Raw genomic sequence first — 22,361 nt, forward strand, 5'->3', positions numbered from 1 at the left:
TTCCTACTCACTGGGAGGGGCGGCACTGGGGCTGAGGAAGAGGTCACAGGGGACCGGGGAGGGGGCGGTCGTTCAGCTGAAAGGATTGTTCCTGCTCCAGACACAAACCACACGCCTGAAGCAGGATACTCTGATGCGCCAGTGATCACACAAAGCCGGCTGTTTTAAAACGGCATCCTGATTAAAAGCCAGGGGCGGGTACAGTGGGCGAACAAACATCAGATGTGAAAAGCAGGCTGGAGCGGAGAGAGTTTGTGCAGAAGCCCGAAGATGAAAAGAGGATGAACATGGTGGAACTTTGTGGTGGCAGGCGTGGGATATGCCGCTGTCTCACTCCCACCACTGAAAAGCCCCTGCTTTGATCCCTTTGTCTGCAGCACTTGGAGTCCTGCCTCCAGGCCTTGGGGCGCCCCTACATCCGGCTTCTGCTTTCCGAGATCTTCCCTGGCAAACTGCAGCTCTTCCCTGAAGTCGAGGCGTGAGTACCAGCTGGGGAGCCCCCCTCCCATGATTCCAAAGACCCCTCCCCTGCAAGGTGGCCTCATGAAAGTGTCTCAAATGTCGGTTCTGCTGGAAAGCAGACCCTGGAGCTTCTCCAACTGGGCTTTGTCCTTTGGGATAAAAGGGGTTCAAGATGCCCAGCCTAGTGCCACAGCGGCTGCTGCCCCCGCTTGCCCCACCCCCTCTGGCTTGGCGTACAAGGTCACTGCCAGATTGCCCCATGCCCAGGGGGTTATGACAGCTGTGCTCAGAGCTGACTTTACGCTTCTGTCCGAGCAAAGAGAGGAGTAACAGCATTTGAGTGTTGGCTTGCTTCCATTTTTAAAAACTAAAAATCAAACCCAAGGTTCTAGTCCTTTGCATGGAAGTGTCTGGGTAGTGCATGGGGTGGGGTGGGGAGAAGTGTCTTTCTCCTTGTCTCCTCCTGGATCCTTCTACCTGGAGATGCCAGGGATCGAACCGCAGGCTTTTTCCACAGGCCACACGGCTCCTTCCCCTCTCACCTGCACTCCCTTCCTTCTTTGCACAGGTGGGTGCAGGTGGCCTGTCCCCGACTCTCCATCGATTGGGGGGAGGCCTTCAGCAAACCCCTGCTCACACCCTATGAGGTAAGTTGTAGAATCTGTTGTTGGCAGGGGGTGTTGTTTGCAGGGGGCAGGAGATGAGAGATGGGAAACCCCCAGGCCTGGTTTCTCGTGGGCCCAAGGCAAAATATACATGAGCCTCATCTTGGCCCTGAGTCGAGGGAACGGGATTGGGACGGTCCCAATGAGCTGAGCGCCTGAGCAAGGTCTCGGACCCAGACCTGCACCCCTTTCCCTGTCCACGACAGCGATCCGGCTACTCATGCGAAATCCCTGAGTTCTTTGTGGGGATGGGCAGCACAGTTAGACACTTTACCCAGCAAAGGAAACCTCCTGTCCGGCTTGAGGCTGCCTAGGAGCATCCTCCAGGGATCGGGGCCATGTCCAGGAGGCTGAACCTCCCCCACCCCGCTCTGCCCTCTCCAGGCCGCCGTGTCGCTGCAGCAGGTGGCCTGGCAGGAGACCTACCCCATGGACTTCTACGCCAGCCAGTCGCTGGGGCCCTGGACCGTGAACCACAGCAGCCACCAGCCCCAGAAGGCCAGCAGGATGCGAGAGGTGAGCGGCGACTTCGCAACCCTGTAATGTAGGTCAGGATAAATACCTTGCAGGTGTTCAGACTAAGGCTGAGACGGTTAGTGCAGAGGTGAGATTCAACCCAGTCCATTACGGCTCGGAACAGGGCCTTTAATGTCATAGCCCCACTTTCTGAAACTCCCCACCACAACAAATGAGGCAAGTGCCAACAAGTGATCCCGGGAAGGTCATCTTGCCTTCCACCTACAGTAATAATATACAGTATTTTAATTATACTGTATTTTTGTACATTGCTCAGAAATTTCTTTTAATGTAAACCATAAATACAATTTTTAAAAAATAAATGAAATTTATTCCCTCCTGGTTCTCTACTCCAGCTAAGGAAGGGCGAACATGCAGTATTTGAGCTCGTAAAGTTGTTCAAATTTCTCCTGAAAGCTCAGTTTGCCTCATTTTCAATTGGGGGTGAATTTGCATCTTTAAATGTGGGGAACGCCCCCCCCCCCCCCCCCCAGTAGCTGAAGTGTGAAAATGTGGATTTGGGAGGGGAAGGAATCTGCAATTGCACAAGTATTTGTTTTCGGCCGTGCGCATTTGCCCAGTTTCGAACATGAATGCAACTTCGGGAAACCATGAAACGTCCCCCCAAATTGTGTTCGTTCTCATGTTCAGGCTCGCAGACAGGACATCCTTGCCTGGTTTGTGCTGGGGAATGAAACCCTCATCCATCCCTGCGTCTCCATCTTCGTGAGCTTTATTAGCAGGGCGGCATCTCCCCCCAGTGGCTAGTTTCCGTTGTGCACTGGGTCGCAGGCTTTGCTTTTCCCTCTTCGCTCCTCATGCGTGCGTTGCGCTTGTGTGGTGTGGAGGAGATGCTGGTGGACAGAGGAGCCCGGAGTGCCAGCCCCTTGTGGTCCTCAGATCCGATGGCGCCTTTCCCTCCTGAGCCCTCCTTGGCCTCGTCCCCATTGCTGCTGCGACGTCACACTTGATCCCATAATTTAGCAATAACGAATAGTGCTTCTCCCTCCCCGAGCCCAGTGGTTCTTTGTTGCAGCGAAAAGGACAACAGCACAAGTCCTGTTCTCCTGGCTTGAGTTGATTAACCAAGCTTTTTTTGAAAACCATTTAAATAAGTTTACTTATTAACAAAGCCTCAAAATAGGCAACTCCGTGAGAATATTCCAAGAGCGAGAGAACATATAATCTAATCAATGATGGTGGTGGTGGTAATAATAATAATAATAATAATAATAAGAAGAAGAAGAAGAAGAAGAAGAAGAAGAAGAAGAAGTTTTATTTCTTATTACACTAAGGCGAAATTCCCTCCCAAAAAAGAGTGACCTTTTATCTCAGGAGGGTCCATTAAAATTGGGTGCCGTTGTCCAGCTAAAGCTTTGTTCTCTTGTCTTAATATTCAAGAAGAATTTTGAGAATATGGGATGCCGCTTTGCACCCGAGACAGGCTATTTCTCCATCCAGCGCAATATTGCCTGCTCCTCACCAGTAGCAACTCCAGGGGCTTCTGCATTGCCTGCTCCCAGACCCCGGCAGGATTGAACTTGGGACTTTCTCTGTGCAAAGCAGGGGATCAGGCACTGAGCCATGGCCGCCCCTCAGCTGCTCAGCTTCCAGGAGGGGTCACCCTCCTTGCAACTTCATAGTAGCCCAGTTCATTTGCCGCCCACCCCCTTTAGCCTGCTCAGCCAGGCCTCAGGGGTGGCGCCTACTTTTGGGGCACTGGGGATGCCTCTCAGGTCTCCCAGCACCTGTCCTGGGGGATTTCGGAGAATGTAAGAGCATACGAAGAGCCCTGCTGAATCTGAGCAAAGAACTAGCTGCCCCAATGAGAAGCCCATGAGCAGGACATGAGCGCAACAGCGCCCTCTTGCTCGCGTCCCCAGCATCCTGCCTCCGATACTGGAGGCAATACGTAGCCATCAGGACTACTAGCCATTGATAGTCTTCTCTTCCTTGAATCTGTTTTAAACCCCTTTTAAAGTCACCACTGCTTCCTCTTGTGGTGGCCCGTTCCAGAGTTCAACTCTGCCCTGTGTGAAGAAGTATTTCCTTTTTGTATGTCCTGAATCCACGGGATGACCCCACTGGGTTCTGATATCAAGTCAGATGTGGGGAAAGTGGAGAGGGCATCTGCTTTCTCAACGCTCTGCGTCCTTTTCTACACCTCTGCCCTCCTTAAGAGCGACCCTTGGGGACAATGTTCCTGTCCTTCTCCGGGATGGAAGGAATCAATTCTGCTCCGGAGCGTCGCAGACTGGTGGATTCCGTCCCGACGGAGTGGCTGGAACCTCTGAGATCTGGTCCAGCCTCTGTCACGGCATGCGGCTTGGGAATCGCTGCTTTAATTGATTATGAATTAATTGACCACGGTTTGCCTCCATTTAAAAGTCACTTAAAGAAAAAGAGAGAGAAAACAGAAAAGAGACATTTCAAATGAGACGAAGGTGTGCTGGAGCACAGACCTCGTGCCAGCAGGGAGTTTGGGGTGCAAGATCCCCCTCCCCTAGTGGGCTTGGTGAGACAAGTTGGGCTGGGCTGGTTCTGCTCTTTGCCTGGTTTTATAACTGGCTGGCAAGTCACACACACACCCCGCCCTCCTCAGCTGCTTGCAAATAGTCAATTAAACCTGATGGTCCCTGCCCTACAGGTTTACACTCTGAAAAGACACGGCACAGAAGGAAAAAGGGGTGAGGTGGGATGAGGAAAAACTGGCATCATTTCTCAGCAGGCCTGGTGGGATGGTCCCACTTCCCCCTTCTCATCTCCCTCTCTCCAGTGTTTGGGGAGAAGAGCCTGCAGAGCCAGCTCATAAACCTACCTCAAAGCAGGCAAGGGGAGGTTTACGGGTGGCAGCAGACGCCCCGTGTTCATCGTCTCGGTGTTTCCTGATTTGCAGGTGCATCCAGCCAAGCCCAGCGCCCCAGCTGAGAAGAGCACCTGTGCGACCTGCAGCTGCCAGGAGAAGGAGCTGTCGCCACCAAGCCAGCAGTCTTGAATGTTGGAGCAGGGCCGGGCGCGTTCGGGTAACGCCTGGGACTGAGACTTGCCATTGGGCATGGAGCCAGCTTGGTGGAGGAGAAGCGGGATGTGATCTTCAGGGCCACAAGCCCCCTGCCCAGACTCCCAACGCTTAAGTCATTGGACTGGAAAGGAGGGCAGGGAATCCCGTTTCTTGAACCCTCGCAGTGGCTCTTCCTTACGTTCAGATGCACTGTGGGAGAAACCCCCTGGGCTGCAGGCGTTCGTGACCATCACAAATTATGAGGCATAATTTACCTTGCACCCCCAAAGCCCTGTGGCTTCCCCGAGGCACGGGGAAGGAGGGCCTATTTGCATGGTAGCGGGAGATGGCCCCAGGGTTGGCTAGTGTTTTTCCCCTTTCTGGGAAAGGTGACCCTAAAGAGAGTGGGTGGTCTCTATGTTCTTGGTGGCCAAAAAGGAACTCGGACTGGTCCCTGTTGGAGCTGGGTTGTGGGCAGGAGGAGGGAGAAGGAGGCCTTAGTGTGCAATCCTTTGCATGTTCAGGCAGGTAAACAGCCTACAATCCTATGCATGCACAGGCAGGTAAAAGGCCTACAATACTGTGCATATTTCGACAGAAAAAGAAGTTATACAACTCCCAGCAGGCCCCAGTAGGGCTTTTTTTTCTTGCATAGGATTTCGCCTTTAATGACTTGGGACTGAGGCCAAATAGAAGCCTCCCAGAGCTGCGATTTGTTTGTTTTTAAAATCTACATTTTAAAAGACAAAGTTTCCATGACTCAACACCGTGCTCCTCGTTATTGAAGCAAGGGCAGTGGAGTTTGCAAGTTGGCATGCCTTGAATTTCTTCGTTTCCTGACCAGCTTTTTCTTAAAAACGCAAAGGGTCCTGCTCAGGGAATAAATGTTGGCCTACTGTGGCATAAGTAGGGTGACCAACTGTCAGGATTTCCCCAGATTTGTCCTGGTTTTTGTTCTTTCCATGGTGTCAGGGGGGATTTTCTATAGTTTTCAATAATGTCCTGGAATGACACACCTTCCCCTTTAAGGCTGCCATTAGCATGGCAGGAGGGAATGACATGCTTTCTTGAGGCACATCATTCCCCCACCCTGAGCTCCAATTGAGGTCTTAAAGGGGAAAGTGGGTCATTCGTGGACATTATAGAAAAGGCCCCAATTGGAGTGGATGGTGGTGGTGCAGAATGAAATCATTTCCCCTCCTCCACTCCAATCGGGTTCTTTAAGGTGGCGGGGGAATAACGTACTTTCTGCAGGACTCAGAAAGCTGCTTCCCCACACACACACTAGGTGTCCTCTTTTTTGGTTTCCCAAATATGGTCACCCTAGGCATAAGTGGTTCCCGTCTCACAAATGCCCCACTTCAGATTCCGTCGATCCAAATCTTAAGGCCACATTGAGCATCTTGATGCAATTTCAGTTTCTGTGATCCCCGCAAATTGAACAAATAATGAACCGAGGGGAGATCAGAACTCTCATGGAACCGTTTCCGCCACAGTTTATGTGTGCTAAAGCACAGACTTTTGCCTTTCTGTACGCCGCCGTTTGCCCAACCCTTTTACGGTTTTGCAAGAAAGAAAGCCTTTCTGGCTTTGGAGAATTCCATGGTCTCGGAGGTGAATCCAGCGAACTGTGCGTGTTTGTGTGGCCACAATTTATTCCTAAATCCTATTGTCCCAATGTTTGGAATGGACTGAGAATAATAGCTTCATGTCCCCTGCATTTCCAGAAATAGCAAGTACATCACCCAGTCAAACACAGCGTATGTGGTTGTTCAGAAGGGTGTTCTGGAGTGAAAGGGGGCAATTTGGGAAAATTGAACCACAGCTTATCCCCAAACCCTGGCACTGGGATACAGACAGGGCTTCTGCCCATGTGCAGTGTGCTAGGGAAGGGAAGCATAATCGATGAACAGGAGAATAGCTTTATTTTATTGTTTATAGTATTAGAACAATATATTTCAAAATATGTGTACAACCCCTAGAAAACGGCTTTATCTAAACGGTAGTGCAGATGATCAGAGCTGTCCAGCATCCCTTTGCTGCCTGTGGTCCCTGAGGGCTTGGGGCAAATCTCTGTTTCTGTGGCAACCGCTGCTGGTTGCCATAGGGCCCACGCTCTGCACTTAGGGCTCCCTTCAGATGTGTTGGTCTACGCCTACCATCATCCCCAGCAAGCAAATGCCCATGGACCTGAACTCTGAAATCCTTGCTGATGTCTTTTATAAGAAAATGATTTAAGCCTTCCCAGAGCAGAATCTTTTAAGCGTGGCCATGGGTTAGGGTCTCCCCCCTTCTCTCTCTCTCTCCGACCCAAGGAAAAAGGAGCCCTTTTTTCACTCCTTGCTTTAAAAACTAAACCTTGCCGGTGCAATTCTATCCGTTGTGCTTCCTCGGAGGTCATAAGCCCCACTGAGTTCCATGGGAGGTGCTCCAAGCGCGTAAGGCCCGTGGCGCCGTTCCGTGGGGCTGATGGCTCCTGAGCAGCAGCCCTCCCCAGGGGGCGGCGCAGCGCTGCGCGTCTTTAAAAACCCCAAACATTTAAACGTCTGTTCGCAACGCACGTCAGCGAAGGCGAGGCGTCCTTGTGCAACGGATGCCCGGGCGCCTGTTTTTCGCTTTTGCGCTGCAATGTCGTGGCTTGGCTGGACCCCTGAAGCGCCTCAGCTCCCATCTTGGACTGGCCGTGGCCGACAGCGCAGGACGGTTCTGAGCCACACTCGTCCGCAGCCCCCTTCACTCTCCTGCAATAGAGAGACCGGGGGCTGTATCTGCGTCGTCTGGGAGACCTCAGGAGCCCTGAAAGGCGGGCTAAAATATCCCCTAAATAATTAAACTGCATAATCGGTGTTTCAAAATGAACCCGGGAGTTCCCATTCCAAGCAATGAGGTGGAGGAGTCTACAACATTGCTGCATCTAGGAGGCGGTTGCCAAGGAATGAAGTCTCTGGTTGTCAGGGACAAGCGCTTCCGGCGTCCTAAACCATAGAGACTGGGGAGAGGAGCGGCGGGTCGCCGACGTCGCTTCCGGTTTCTCTTGACTTTTCCTTCCGCCCGGGGTAAATACCCGGATGAGGCATGTCTTCGAGCCGGGGTGAGGGGCTGCGGCTGCTCTGTCTCCATGGTTACCGGCAGGACGCGGAGAGCTTCCGGGCGCGCACTGGCGCCCTCCGCAAGGCCCTCCGCGGGCGCGCGCAGCTACTGAACGTGGCCGCGCCGCACCCGGTCGTCGCGCGGCCTCAACCAGGTACGAGTGGGGAGGGTGAAGGGGCCTCATTGTGACGTCACGCCCCGCCTCTCTCTGTGCGTGTGACGTCACTTCCCCAACCAACTGCTCTGCAGATGGAATGGACTACAACTCCCATCACCCCCCAGCCAGCGCTAGCTTGTGGGTGGCTGCTCTTAATGATGGGCTCAAGAGTACCACATCTTTGGCCAGGCTTCAGCTGAGCAGGAGAGTGCCTCTGATCATGCACAGAGTGCTTTTCTAGTGTAGCAGTTGAACCTGCCTTTTATCTGACCTCGACCATGAATGCCACCAGGATCAGTTTGCGTTTATTATTTATTTATTTATTTATTTATTTAGAATATTTATATACCGCTCCTCATTGAAAAAAATTCGGAGCGGTGTACAAGGTTAAATGAAAATAAAAACAGAATAAAACAGTTAAAACAAAATTTAAAAAGAAGCAAAAAACAACAACAACACAGAAATCCAAGGCTGCATGTTAAAGAAAGGCTTCTTGGAATAAAGATGTTTTCAGGAGGCGCCGAAAAGAGTACAAGGTTGGCGCCTGTCTGACCTCCAGAGACAGGGAATTCCACAGGAGGGGTGCCACCACGCTGAAGGCTCTTCCTCTGAACCACCAGGAGCAGGCCCTCGGATGACCTCAGTGACCGGGCAGGTTGGTAAAGGAGAAGGCGCTCTCTCAGGTATCCTGGTCCCAAGTTGTTTAGGGCTTTGTACACAAGTATGAGAACCTTAAACCTGGCCCGGTAGCGAATAGGCAGCCAGTGCAGTTCCCTCAGCAGAGGAGTTACATGCTGGAAAAGGGCAGCTCCAGACAACAGCCGAGCTGCAGCATTCTGCACTAGCTCCAGCTTCCAGAGCAGCTTCAAGGGCAGCCCCACATAGAGCGCATTGCAGTAATCCAATCTTGAGGTTACCAATGCCTGTACCACTGTGGCTAAGCTATCCCTGTCCAGGAGAGGCCGTAGTTGGCGAACCAACCGAAGATGGTAAAAGGCACTCCGAGCCGTGGCGGCTACTTGAGCCTCCAACGACAGAAACGGGTCTAAGAGTACCCCCAAACTACGAACTTGTTCTTTCAGAGGCAGAGCAACCCCATCCAGAACAGGCAATGAGCCTGTCTCCCGGACTCGGGAACCACTCACCCACAGGGCTTCCGTCTTGCCAGGATTCAGTCTCAGTTTATTGGCCCTCATCCAGCCCATTACTGAGTCTAGGTACTGGTCCAGGACTTGCACAGCCTCACCTGATTCAGTTGTTACAGGGAGATAGAGCTGCGTGTCATCAGCGTATTGATGGCATTTAGCTCCAAATCCCCTAATGACCGCTCCCAACGGCTTCATAGAGATGTTAAATAACATTGGGGACAAGATGGTGCCCTGCGGCACTCCATAGCTCAATTGCCAGGAGGCCGAGGACTGGTCACCCAATGCTACTCTCTGAAAACGACCCCGTAGGTAGGACCGGAACCACTGTAAAACAGTGCCTCCGATGCCCATCCCACAGAGTCGATCCAGGAGGATACCATAGTCGATGGTATCAAAAGCCGCCGAGAGATCGAGCAGGATTAACAGGGTTGCATTCCCCCTGTCCCTCTCTCGATAAAGGTCATCCATCAGGGCGACCAAGGCTGATTCAGTCCCGTAACCAGATCGGAACCCAGACTGGAATGGATCTAGATAATCCGTATCCTCCAAAAGCGCCTGCAGTTGCTCCGCCACAACCCTCTCAAGTACCTTCCCCAAAAAAGGAGTGTTAGCAACTGGGCGGTAGTTGCCTAATACCATCGGGTCCAGGGTGGGCTTCTTCAGGAGTGTTCTCTTGAGTGTTCTAACTAATAAGAGTGTTCTAACCTCTTATTAGCAAGAGGGGAAGGGAGGGACACCCAGTTTGTGGGTTCAGCCCCCAACGTGACCTGCAGTTAGGAAAAGGATCCCAGGACGCAGGGAGTGGGGGAGACAGGACCCTTTCTCCTCCTACCGCCCCCTCTTTTTTTTCAGCCGGAGGCCCTGGAGAGCCGGCCTGGGTGCACATGGCCAAGGCAGCCACTTCTGTGGATCCAGGGTCTTGCTGTTGTACATTTCAAAAAGTCTCAGTAAAAAAGTAGGCTGGTAAAAAATGCCCGGTGGTTAGCAAAAATACGTTGCCTTAATAATGCAAGTCCCTTCTGCCTCCCAGCGGTGTGGGAAACAGTGCTGGTCTAGCTCACCACTTCATTGTAGGAGTAACTGAGGAAATGCCAATGGACACCTTAAGAGTACCATTTAAATGCTGCTTGTGGTGGTGGTGGTATTTATAAGGTGTGTGTGTGCGTGTGTGTACTTTACTCGGGTTGGTCTTCTGTAAGGGCCCTTTTGCTTTCCGTGTGTGCATAAAGCATGTCAATCCTGGCATTGTTTTAGCATGAACATTCTGATCTATGCATATTCCTCTGCCTCTCCAGATGCCAGGTGTGGGAAGTGGGGCAAGGGAGCTTTGTTAGCCTGCAGCAGCGATCACAAGGAGTCCTGTAGCACCTTCAAGGCAAACAGCTTTGTTATGCTCCGAGAAAGCCATGAATTCTAACCCCTCTTTTTCCCCTCTGTTGCAGGAGACGCTGCATCAGACCCACCCAAAGCGGCTGCGCGGGGCTGGTGGTTCTCCAACCCCCAGGAGGGGACATTCAACGCCCTGGAAGAAGCGCCTGCTTGCCAAGGACTGGAGGAATCTCTGGATGGCGTGGCCGCGGCCTTTGCAGAGCACGGCCTCGTCGACGGGCTGCTGGGCTTTAGCCAGGGGGCAGCACTGGTCGGCATCATTTGTGCTCTGAAGCAGCAGGGAGACCCACGTTTCCAGTTCGACTTTGCCATTGTGATTGCGGGCTTCAAGAGCCGAGCCGTCTCCCACCGCAGCTACTACCAGGGCCCCATCGGGGTGCCCAGCCTGCACGTCCTGGGGGAGACGGATCGTGTCATCCCCGCCGAGATGAGCAGAGACCTGGCCTCCCACTTTACGGAGCCTGTTGTCCTAACCCACCCGGGGGGGCATTTTGTCCCAGCCTCTGCGCCCCAGAAGAAGGCCTACCTGGAATTCTTGGCTCAGTTTATAAAGTAACAGAGGCAGCAGCTGGAAGTTCAGCCTGGCTCCACCCTGTGTCACATGCAGTGTCCATTTCAATATTCTGTGTTGGGCCACAGGAGCCCGTGGCAGGAGATGGACGTGGTAGGAGCCCCTGCCTACCAACCTCTCACTGTTCCAGGGCTGTAGGGTGGGGTTGCTGTGCTGTGATGGCCGCATAAGCTATTCATTTTCAAACCCCTGTCTGGTCAAATAAATAAACACAGTCTGCAAGGTCTGAAAATCCCTTGTCTGTGGAAATTACCAATATCTTAACAAAGAACTTCCTCTACAGGTAGAAGGGGGCATCTACAGGTGAAACACAGAGAGAGAGAGAGAGAGAGAGAGAGAGAGAGAGAGAGAGAGCTGTCTTTGAGGTCAGTGACCTCAAAATATTGGTGTGGTGGAAAACGATCATTTTGACGCTTTCTGCAAAACAGGATCCCTGAATCTGAGGCCTCCTCTTGTGTTCTCTCCTTGTGTTCCAGCCTTCTCCAACCTGGTGTTGGACTACAACTCCTATTATCCCCAGGTTGAAGAAGCCTGGGTCAGACTGCTTCATCCCTCTTGCTCAGCATGGTGTGCTCAGATTGCTGGTGCACTCTGGGGTCTTTACTGGGGGTCTTTGCAGTCTTTACTTGCTCCTGGTCCTTTTTAACCAGGGACACTGGAACTCCTACCTGCAGCCCTCTGCATGCCAAGGTGTTCCCCCTCCTCTTTGGAAGCTGACTTGTGGGAAGAGTAGGGGGACTTCCCTTCCGAGAACACCCGTTGCCCACCTGGCCATGGGATTTCGGGTGTACTGGTCGAAAAAGAAGAGGGGGAGACGGGCACCGCTGAAGGACTATCGAGGTTGTGGGAAGCGTCTGTTTCTTTACACAAGAGGGCACTGTTGTCCCCCTCAATGGCATGTTCTGGCTGCCTGCCTGCAGTTCCGGGGCGAGATATGCCAGGGAGACTGAGCGAGGGGTCCACTGGTCATGCTGTTCCTTGGAGACCTGGCTGCATTCCTCAGCAAGCAGACGGAGGCTTTCACCTTGACCCTATGGCCCAGCTTCTGCGCAGGGGTGGGCTGCAGAAGGCTCCAACCAGCTCCACTCCTCTCCCTTCAGCTCTCGCTGTTTTGGAGAGGGCTGTGGAATCATAGAATCATAGAATAGCAGAGTTGGAAGGGGCCTACAAGGCCATCGAGTCCAACCCCCTGCTCAATGCAGGAATCCACCCTAAAGCATCCCTGACAGATGGTTGTCCAGCTGCCTCTTGAATGCCTCTAGTGTGGGAGAGTCCACAACCTCCCTAGGTAACTGATTCCACCGTCGCACTGCTCTAACAGTCAGGAAGTTTTTCCTGATGTCCAGCCGGAATCTGGCTTCCTTTAACTTGAGCCCGTTATTCCATGTCCTGCACTCTGGGAGGATCGAGAAGAGATCCTGGCCCTCCTCTGTGTGACAACCTTTTAAGTATTTGAAGAGTGCTCTCATGTCTCCCCTCAATCTTCTCTTCTCCAGGCTAAACATGCCCAGTTCTTTCAGTCTCTCTTCATATGGCTTTGTTTCTAGACCTCTGATCATCCTGGTTGCCCTCCTCTGAACACCCTCCAGCTTGTCTGCATCCTTCTTGAATTGTGGAGCCCAGAACTGGACACAATACTCTAGATGAGGCCTAACCAGGGCCGAATAGAGAGGAACCAGTACCTCACGTGATTTGGAAGCTATACTTCTATTAATGCAGCCCAAAATAGCATTTGCCTTTCTTGAAGCCATATCGCACTGTTGGCTCATATTCAGCTTGCGATCTACAACAATTCCCAGATCTTTCTCGTTTGTAGTATTGCTGAGCCAAGTGTCCCCCATCTTGTAACTGTGCATTTGGTTTCTATTCCCTAAATGTAGAACTTGGCATTTATCCCTATTAAATTCCATTCTGTTGTTTTCAGCCCAGCACTCCAGCACTCCTTTGAAGTTTGTTTCTGTCTTCCAGGGTATTAGCTATCCCACCTAATTTTGTGTCATCTGCAAATTTGATCAGCGTTCCCTGCACCTCCTCGTCCAAATCATTAATAAAAATGTTGAAGAGCACTGGGCCCAGGACTGAGCCCTGCGGCACCCCACTCGTTGCCTCTCCCCAGTTTGAGAAGGTTCCATTGATAAGTACTCTGAGTCCGATTCAGTAGCCAACTGTGAATCCACCTAATAGTTGTTCCATCTAGCCCACTTTTAGCTAGTTTGTTAATCAGAATGTCATGTGGTACTTTGTCAAAAGCTTTGCTGAAGTCAAGATATATGACGCCCACAGCATTCCCACAGTCCACAAGGGAGGTTATCCTATCAAAAAATGAGATCAAATTAGTCTGACAGGATTTTTTCCTGACAAATCCATGTTGGCTTCTAGTAATCACTGCATTGATTTCAAGGTGTTTACAGATTGACTTCTTTATAATCTGCTCCAGAATTTTCCCAGGGATGGATGTCAGACTGACTGGTCTGTAGTTCCCAGGTTCCTCCTTTTTGCCCTTTTTGAAGATAGGGACAACGTTAGCCCTCCTCCAGCACCTCACCCGTCTTCCATGATTTTGCAAAGATAATAGACAAAGGTTCTGAGAGTTCTTCTGCTAGCTCCTTCATTACTCTCGGATGCAGTTCATCGGGCCCTGGAGATTTAAACTCATTCAAGGAAATTAGGTGTTCTTTGACCATTTGTTTATCAATCTCAAACTGCAATCCTGCCCCCTCAACTTCTGTTGCCCCCTCAACTTCTGCTTCACTTTTTCCAGGGGGGTCATAGACCTGCTTTTGGGAGAAGACCGAGGCAAAGTAGGAATTGAGCACTTCAGCCTTTTCTTTGTCGTCTGTTATCAATTTGCCATCCTCATTAAGCAGTTGAACCACCATTTATTTCCTCTGTCTTTTACTACTCACGTATCTGAAGAAAGCCTTTTTATTGCTTTTAGCATCCCTCGCTAATCTCAGCTCATTCACAGCTTTAGCCTTCCTGACGCCATTTCGGCACTTCTGCGCCACTTGTCTGTACTCTTCTTTTGTAGCCTGGCCTTCCTTCCACTTCCTATATGTATCCCTTTTTGTTTTCAGGTCATCTCTAAGCTTTTTGTGGAGCCACATTGGTTTTCTCTGTTGTCTTCTATCTTTTCTCCTTGTTGGAATTGTTTGTAACTGTGCCTTTAAAATTTCCTTTTTTAAATACTCCCACCCATCCTGCACTCATTTTCTCATTAGGCTCCCTTGCCACAGGACCTTACTTATTATAGTTATTATTTATTTATTTATTTATTTATTTATTTATTTATTTATATAGCACCATCAATGTACATGGTGCTGCACAGAGTAAAACAGTAAATAGCAAGACTCTGCCGCATAGGCTTACAATCTAATAAAATCATAGTAAAACAATAAGGAGGGGAAGAGAATGCAAACAGGCACAGGGTAGGGTAAGCAGGCACAGGGTAGAGTAAAACTAACAGTATAAAGTCTGCACAACATCAAGTTTTAAAAGCTTTAGGAAAAAGAAAAGTTTTTAGTTGAGCTTTAAAAGCTGCGATTGAAGTTGTAGTTCTCAAATGTTCTGGAAGAGCGTTCCAGGCGTAAGGGGCAGCAGAAGAAAATGGACGAAGCCGAGCAAGGGAAGTAGAGGCCCTTGGGCAGGTGAGAAACATGGCATCAGAGGAGCGAAGAGCACGAGCGGGGCAATAGTGTGAGATGAGAGAGGAGAGATAGGAAGGAGCTAGACCGTGAAAAGCTTTGAAGGTTAACAGGAGAAGTTTATATTGGATTCTGAAGTGAATTGGAAGCCAATGAAGAGATTTCAGAAGCGGAGTAACATGGTCAGAGCGGCGAGCCAAGAAGATGATCTTTGCGGCAGAGTGGTGAACAGAAACCAACGGACTGATGTGAGAAGAAGGAAGGCCAGAGAGAAGAAGGTTGCAGTAGTCCAACCGTGAAATAACCAGTGCATGAACAAGCGTCTTGGCGGAAGAGACAGACAAAAATGATCGAATCCTGGCAATATTATACAGGAAAAATCAACAAGATTTAGCTACTGCCTCAATATGAGGAATAAAGGAGAGCGAGGAGTCAAATATAAAGCCAAGGCTACGAGCTTCCTTGACCGGAGTAAGCGTAACATCATTGACAGTAAGAGAGAATGAGAGATGAGGAGAAGGTTTAGGAGGAAAAATGAGCAGTTCAGTCTTTGCCATATTGAGTTTCAAACGATGATGAAGCAGCCAAGCTGAGATATCTGAAAGACATGCCGAGATACGATCGTGAACATCAGGAGAAAGTTCCGGAGATGACAGATATAGTTGTGTATCATTGGCGTACAGATGATATTGGAGGCCATGAGATTGAATAAGCTTGCCCAAGGGCAACATGTATAAGGAAAACAACAACGGGCCAAGCACTGAGCCTTGCGGAACCCCTACTGAAAGGGGAAAGGAGGAAGACGAGCTGCCATTAGCCAACACACTGAAAGAGCGACCCGCTAGATAGGAGGCAAACCAGTTATAGACAGAGCCACAAAATCCAAGGTCATGAAGGGAATCTAAGAGAAGATCATGATCAACCGTGTCAAAGGCTGCAGTTAGATCAAGGAGAATAAGAACGGAGAATAAGTTCTGAGTTTATTAAAATCAGCTTTCCTAAAATCCAGAGTACGTGTATGGCTACGCTCGACTTTTGTCTCCTTCATAATCAAGAATTCAAGTATGACGTGGTCACTTTCCCCCAGAGTTCCCGTAACTGCCACTTTATCCACTAAGTCATCCCTATTGGTCAATAACAAGTCAAGGATTGCCGATCCTCTAGTTCCTTCCACCACTTTCTGTAGGAGAAAGTTATCACCCGTACATGTCAGGAATTTCTTGGAAGGGCTGCTTTTGGCAGTAATGGTCTCCCAACAGATATCAGGGTAATTGAAGTCCCCCATCACTACTACATCACACTTCCTTGAAACACTGGCAGCTCCGATTATCATATTCTTTTTTTCCCTAGCCCCATTAATTTTAATCCAGATGCTCTCGACGTTGCTCCCAGTCTGATCCGCCTGTATTTCTGTGCAGGGATAGTGCAACTCCACCTCCCTTTCTATTTCTTCTGTTCTTTTTGAACAAGTTATATCCTTCAATTGCTATATTCCAGTCATGGGAGTCATCCCACCAAGTTTCAGTTATACCTATCAAGTCGTATTTGCCTTCATGTAATAAGAGTTCAAGTTCATTCTGTTTGTTTCCCATGCTCTGGGCATTAGTATATAGACATCGAAGACCATGTGTTTTATAGTCTGGCTTTGTTCCTACCTTGTTGCAGACACTATTTTGGGACACTGTTGGAGCTGTTCTCTGTACTGTGGTGCATGGGCCTTCATCCATTGTTGCCTCGAAATTTTTGTCTCCCACCCCCGTAAGATTGTTTAAAGCCCTCCTGATCAAGTTCTTCATGCTGTGGCCGAACTCATTCTTTCCAGCCCTTGTGAGGTGCAACCCATCCCTTGCCAGCGGTCCATGTTCCAAGTAGCGTAGCCCGTGGTCCCAGAATCCAAAACTCTCACGACGGCACCACCTTCGAAGCCAGTCCTTCATCCAGAGTATCCCCCCCCCCTTTCTAATCCTCTTCCAAGAACCGGGAGGATGGATGAGAAAACTACCTGGGCCCCAAAGTTCTTCAGTTTCCTTCCCAGAACTTCAAAGCCTGAAATGATTTCTTCGTAGCTCTGCTTGGTGACATCATTTGTTCCCACATGGATGAGAAAAGCATGGTGTGGAGGATTCACTCTGCACAGTCTGACTCACCTGCTTGTCTCTGCAGGGCTTCCTTTGCTCTCTGTGGCTGCCGGCGGCTGCTGCGGCCCTCATGGTCTCTCCACCTCCTTGCAGCGGAGCTGGTCTCTCGATCACAGGGAAGAGGGGTGGGCTCCCCTTTGGGCCGTACATTTCAAGCGGTCTGGCAGGGAGGGAAGAGCACATTTCCCTGGCAGAGGGGTGGTGTGTGGCCAGCGCACGTAACCCAGAATTAGGCAGAAGCCTCATTGGCAGGGAGACGCTACTACTGTGTGGTCTTGGGGCATTGGCGTGTTTTAGGTGGCTGCAGGGCAGGCGTCCTATTGCAAGGTGTTTGTGCTGCTGTGGAGCCTCTAATAAATAGTGAAACGCTTGCCTGCCTCGCGTCCCCAGAATCCCTGCAAAAAAGACCTCAGGCACTTTGGCGGCATTATCCCAGGTGCGACCGATGACGGTCTGCCTAGGCCCAGCCTTCTCCATCACCTGCTAGTGGACGCCGTAGCCTCCGGGGAGGGCGCTCTGCCTGCAAAGTAGGGGGCTCTGGAGCGTCCTCTCTGTCAAGACCCTCCCATTCTCCTCTCTGCACCCCCAAATTGCCTTCCCACCCCCATAGCTTCCCTTCCAGACACTTGCATCCTGCCTCCGTGGATGGGCTGCTTGGAGAACTGAATGGGCTCCGCCCCCCCTGCTCTGCCTCTGCCTCTCTCTCTCTCTCTCTCTCTGTCTGTGTGTGTTCTGCGCCTCTTACTCATCCTTCAGTTTCCTCGTAAACAGGAGAGGCCTCCTGGGATGAGCACAGTGAGGGCAGCGGCCCTAGAGAGAGGAGAAGGGTGCAGACACGTAGGCAACCTTCACCCTCTGGGCTTGGAGAGGGGTCATGGGGAGGAGTCGGGCCCTGGAGAGGCTGTTCCCCCCCCCATCCTCATGGCTCTCCCCTATCTTCCCAGTGCCTCTGAGTCACTCCTGCTCTTGTTCTTGTTTTCGGTGGAGGCTTTCCATGCAAACCCACACCAGGCAGGGCTCCGGCTGGGAGCAACACTCACCGCCTGAATCACCACAGCAGTGGCTGGCTACGCAGCGAAGAGGAGTGGGTGGGCAGCGGCAGCAGCGGCCTGGCTGGCTGTGACTGGGAGAGGAATCTTTGGTGAGGGCTGGGCCCTCACTCCGTAGCCTCCGGGGAGGGCTGCCACAGTGGCCTACCTCGCTGGGTTCTGGAGACCTTTCTCCTTGGGCCCATTCCCCAACCGGATCAGCCCTTCCCCTCTTCGGTTCTTGGAACATTGGATGCCCTCCAGATATTTTGGACTACAACATTCATGACAATTGGCTGGGGTTGATGGGAGTTGAAGTCCAACAGAGGGCACAGCAAGTTGGGAGGGCGGGAGTACTCCTCCCTCAAAATACTTTAAACCTTCCCCCACCTGGTGCCTTCTGGATATGCTGGGATGCAACGCCCAGAATTCACTGCCAACGGAGCTGCAATCCCCCCTCCCAAAAGAGAGAGAGAGAGATTTGGTGGAAACCCACGTTTTCCACCCAAGTTTCTGCCACCATCAATGCATTTGTCTTTAAGGTGTGACCTTTGTCCTTTGCTGCCAGAGAGGAATGCGGTGCCCCCCTCTGTAAATTGGTGCTGAGTGGGAGGGAGGGAGGGATTGCTTGTCTCTGATTTCCAAAACGGAGAGGTGCTGAGTCTTCCCTCCCATTACAACTCCTCTGGTGCCCTGTGCCCTGAGTGAGGTCTGGCTGCAGAGAGACAATCGCTGGGGCTGTTCCTGCCAGGATTGGTACCCGGTCACGGCAAGTAGGCCTGAGGCTGAGCCCCAGCTGAGGCTGCCTGGTTTTGCCACCAGCATCTTCCTGGCCACAGAATTGGGCCCTTAGTAGCACACAAGGACTGCAGCTTCAGGCTTCTGACTGCTGCTGAAGGTGGAGGCTGGAGAGTCCAGGTGATATCCAGGTGTGCTGCCTTCTTTGCAGGGTGGGGAGCAGTCCAGCAAAGAGTGGAACTATGGCAGTGCCAGGGACAGGCCAACCCGGCCTGAGAACAAGGACCTTCTGCCAGAGAGGGAAAGCTCCTTAATTTCCAAGTCAAATGGGCTGGAGAACATGAACTTTTGCCTTCCTTTGCCCGTCTGGCTTGGCTCGCTAACACGAGCCGCCTCTCAACTTCCCCCAGCGCGCTAGGTCTCCGTTTGAGGGCTAGACTCTGCAGAGAGCCCTGCCTGGTATATATATGTGTGTGTGTGTGTGTGTGTGTGTGTGTGTATATGTGACACCCACATTCTACCCGGCTTTCAGTTCTAGTATTCTCTGAACAAGGTCTGAGACCCTGTAGGTTAAGCTGTAGCAGGGCCAAGGTGAGTGCTTGCACACGACATGAGTTGGGAGGCCCCAAATTTGTGAGTGGGAGAAGAGTGCTGTGTAACACACACAGCGCTTGTGACTGACACACACACACACACACACACACACACACACACACACAGAGTGCACTCATGAGCCAGCTGCAAGAGGGGGATTTGGCTGCTGTCCTTTGCAGCTTGTGTGTGAACCCTTCCTTGGAGTCCCAGGAACGCAGCCGTGTGGAATTCATGGCATAAACAGGCTGCGTTATTTACTGCCCCTGGCAGGGGAAGCAGCGCGGGAGCATTTGTTTATTTCAGGCAGCTGGCTGAAAATAAGAAATAATGGTGGCTTCTTTCAAAGAATGGCATGAAAAGCAAAAGGAGGCTGCAAAGTGATTGTGGAGGGGGCTGGGCCACCTCCTCCTCTGCCCCACAGAGTTGGGGGGGGGGAGAGGACGGATTGTGGGGGGTGGGGGTGGGCTTCTTGCATGGGCCCACTCACTCCGTATCCAGCCACCCTCTGCCTCCCACCAGAGTGAAGTCGGCTCCTCATTCCCAAAACGGAAAGGGCTTCGCAGCCCTTCGAGGTGAACAGGTTGATGATGGTGCACAGGCTTTGGTGGGCTGGTGCCGGTGGGTGGGTTGGATCCAGACTGACGCTGGATCAACTGCACTGACCGCAACGGACATCCCCACCCCACTCCTCCAGCACCACCTGGAAAGGCTACACAAGTGTCTGGGGGGGGGTCTGCTGGAGGGGATTGGTGAAGGGGGGGTCCTCAAAAATTGGGCGGAGCGGATCTTGAGGAGCCCCAGGTGCAGCTCCTGCCCCTAACAAACCTGTTAGTCTGGATGTGTTTGTTGCCTTTACATTTTCCTCCAAGCAGCCGAAGGTGGCTCACATGGTCCTGCACCACCCTCCCAACAACCCTGCGAGGTAGGCCATGCTAAGAGTCAGGGACTGGCCCCAAGTCACCCAGCGGGCTTCAGGGCTGAGTGGGGACCGGAAGAAGGAGGCGACGGTGTCTCAAGTTCACGTGGAGGGGTTGGGCGTGGCCAGGAAAAGCCCTTGGAGCAGGGCAGATTGGACGCCCCTCGGGGCAGGACGCCTCTGCGCGTCATCACAGCGCCAGCCATCTCAGTGCTTGTGGCGCAGGCCAGTCCTGGCCCAGGGCCTAACCGAGCCTCTGGGCATGTGCAAAGTGCTATCCCGGGAGGGGGCCCGGCGTGCACCTTTGGGCTGAGCCGCAGGAGGGGAGCGGACGCCCCCTGCCGGCCGGCCCCCTTGGACGGGGCGGCGGCGGCGGCGGCGGCGCCCCGGGGTGGCCAGGCCAAGGTTGCGCAAGTCGCTGGCAGCACGGCCCGCCCGACCCGTCACAGCCACCCGTCTCTCCCACCCCCCCGCCTGATCCAGGCAGCAGGCGAGGCTGGAGCAGCGGCGGCAGCGGCGCGGCGCGGCGCGCGCTCCTCCGCGGAGGCGCTGTCGGGGAGAGCCGCGCGGAAGGCGAGGTAATAAAGGCCGGGCGGGCCGGCTCCGGGACCCCCACACCGCCCCCCCCCCTTAAGGCCGCCCTGCCCCCCCCCCGCACTCGCTCCGGCGCGCCTCCCTCCGGGCGGGGGCTCCAGCTCGGCGTGCCAAAGAGGTTCCGGGGCTGAGCCTTCTCCCGCGCCCTGCCCGTGGCTCCCACGCCACCTCCCAACTCCAGCTCTCACCTGCGCCCCCTTTCCCAGAGCCGGTGTGCAAAAGGAAGGGGTTGCGTGGCTTATGAGACCCCCCTCCCGTAAAGATGGAGGGCTCTGCTTGTCTAATCCAGCCCATCGCCTTATGGGAGAAGTAGCGCGCGGGGAGGGGGGGGGCATTCGCTGCCCCTCAACAGCCCTCCCCCAGAAGCCAGCGAACTCCGCCAAAAAATTTTTTTTTGCGAGGGGAGGAAATCCCATGTATCCCTGACAGCAGAGGTGGCCTTTCTTTAGGGGGGAGAGAATCGTGCCGCCCCCTTCTTATCTGACCCTAATTTCACCTGAGGAAGGGTGAGGAGTAGACCCCTTCCCCAGGGCTTCTTCCCCTTGTAATTATTATGTTTTTAATCTGTATTTTATGTATTTTATGCTTGCTGTTGTTCCCCGCCTTGATCCAATCAGAGAGGCGGGTAAGAAATAAATTGTTGTTGTTGTTGTTGTTGTTGTCAGGGTGCATTAATTTTACAGGCATACGGCCCACCAATTTCCTCCAAGGCGCTCAAGGCAATTTAACAAGGTCCCCCCCAGGTTCTATCCTCCATTTTATCCCCTCCACAACCCTGTGAGGTAGGTCAGGCTGAGAGAGAAGGGGGGGGGGATGGAGGCACCACGTCACCCATGGTGACATGGCCATGGCTAATACTTCCTGCCCAGCCTTGCACTAGATTAAACAGAAATAATAGTTCTGTGCCATGTGCAGAGTGCCTCTCTTGCACCAAGGGGCAAGTGGGTGCCTGTCAGAGATTTAAAGTTTGGTTATTAGAGGTTACATCAGGTTTCAACCCCCATGGGGGGTGGGGGTGGGGAGAAGTGTGCAATCTCAGGGGGGGGAGGGCTCCCAGGAAAAGAGCCAGGCCTGGGGAGTTGGAACAGTTGCCGGGGGTGTTCCCAGAAGCATGCAGACGTCTGGCTGGCAGGGGGAGGGAGCGAGCGAGAAGGGATCTGCCCTGCACTCCCCCCCCCCCAAACCGGAGCTGGCCCTGGCAGAGGCTCAGTTGAATGACTGAGAGGCAGCGGCACTTCCTGTTCTGGGAACGGCGTGTTCCCGTGCCGGGCCAGGCTGGGAGAGCGAAGGAGCTGGCACATTCCAACGCGAAGGACGGCAAAATCATTTCCAGATGTGGCCGCGCTCACAGCCACTGTGTCACTCACACATGCACACAGAGGTCTGGGTGATGGGGGAGGAATCAGGCGGACTCCTCTTCGTTTCTCTTCTCTGCCCCCAAAGGCTGGGACACCGGGACCCCCACCCACCCCATCCCGTCTCTTTCCCAAGCAGGTGGCTAGGCCACAAGCACTTGCCTTCTAGGGCGGGCAGGCTCAGGTCCCAGCCTTGCAAGGGCACAGCCACCTGGCCCGCGAAGATGTTGCCCCTGTGGGCATCTGGAGGAAGGGCTGGACAGAGCCCCTTGTGGGACAGCCCTTGGCCACATCATCCAGGATGGCTCAGCGGCAGATTTGCGTTGCATTCAGTTCCTTGACACGCATACATAAT

At 52.6% G+C, this 22,361-nt stretch overlaps 2 protein-coding genes across 2 annotated transcripts in view; both read left to right on the forward strand.

Moving 5' to 3' along the window:
- DPH1 (diphthamide biosynthesis 1) overlaps positions 1–5,313 on the forward strand; it is a 30,065-nt gene extending 24,752 nt beyond the window's left edge. The window contains exons 9-12 of the mRNA XM_063146635.1: positions 378–478; positions 1,031–1,109; positions 1,512–1,643; positions 4,540–5,313. Coding sequence (XP_063002705.1) covers positions 378–478; positions 1,031–1,109; positions 1,512–1,643; positions 4,540–4,638 — 411 coding nt within the window. The 3' untranslated portion in view covers positions 4,639–5,313. The remainder of the gene's footprint in view (positions 1–377; positions 479–1,030; positions 1,110–1,511; positions 1,644–4,539) is intronic.
- A 2,386-nt stretch (positions 5,314–7,699) lies between these two features.
- On the forward strand, positions 7,700–11,231 carry OVCA2 (OVCA2 serine hydrolase domain containing). Its single transcript, XM_063146503.1, has 2 exons — positions 7,700–7,888; positions 10,482–11,231. Exons 1-2 carry the CDS (start codon positions 7,720–7,722, stop codon positions 10,982–10,984), a joined length of 672 nt encoding a protein of 223 aa, XP_063002573.1. The 5' UTR covers positions 7,700–7,719; the 3' UTR covers positions 10,985–11,231.
- Positions 11,232–22,361: the final 11,130 nt, after the last annotated feature.

The sequence above is a fragment of the Elgaria multicarinata genome, chromosome 22 (assembly GCF_023053635.1).
Source record: "Elgaria multicarinata webbii isolate HBS135686 ecotype San Diego chromosome 22, rElgMul1.1.pri, whole genome shotgun sequence".
Taxonomy (NCBI): Eukaryota; Metazoa; Chordata; class Lepidosauria; order Squamata; family Anguidae; genus Elgaria; species Elgaria multicarinata.

Excerpts from the sequence above, each read along its gene's own strand:
- OVCA2 (XM_063146503.1), top strand. The coding sequence starts at position 7,720 with ATGTCTTCGAGCCGGGGTGAGGGGCTGCGGCTGCTCTGTCTCCATGGT. Across the intron at positions 7,889-10,481 it reads CGTCGCGCGGCCTCAACCAG|GAGACGCTGCATCAGACCCA; the intron begins GTACGAGTGGGG and ends CCTCTGTTGCAG.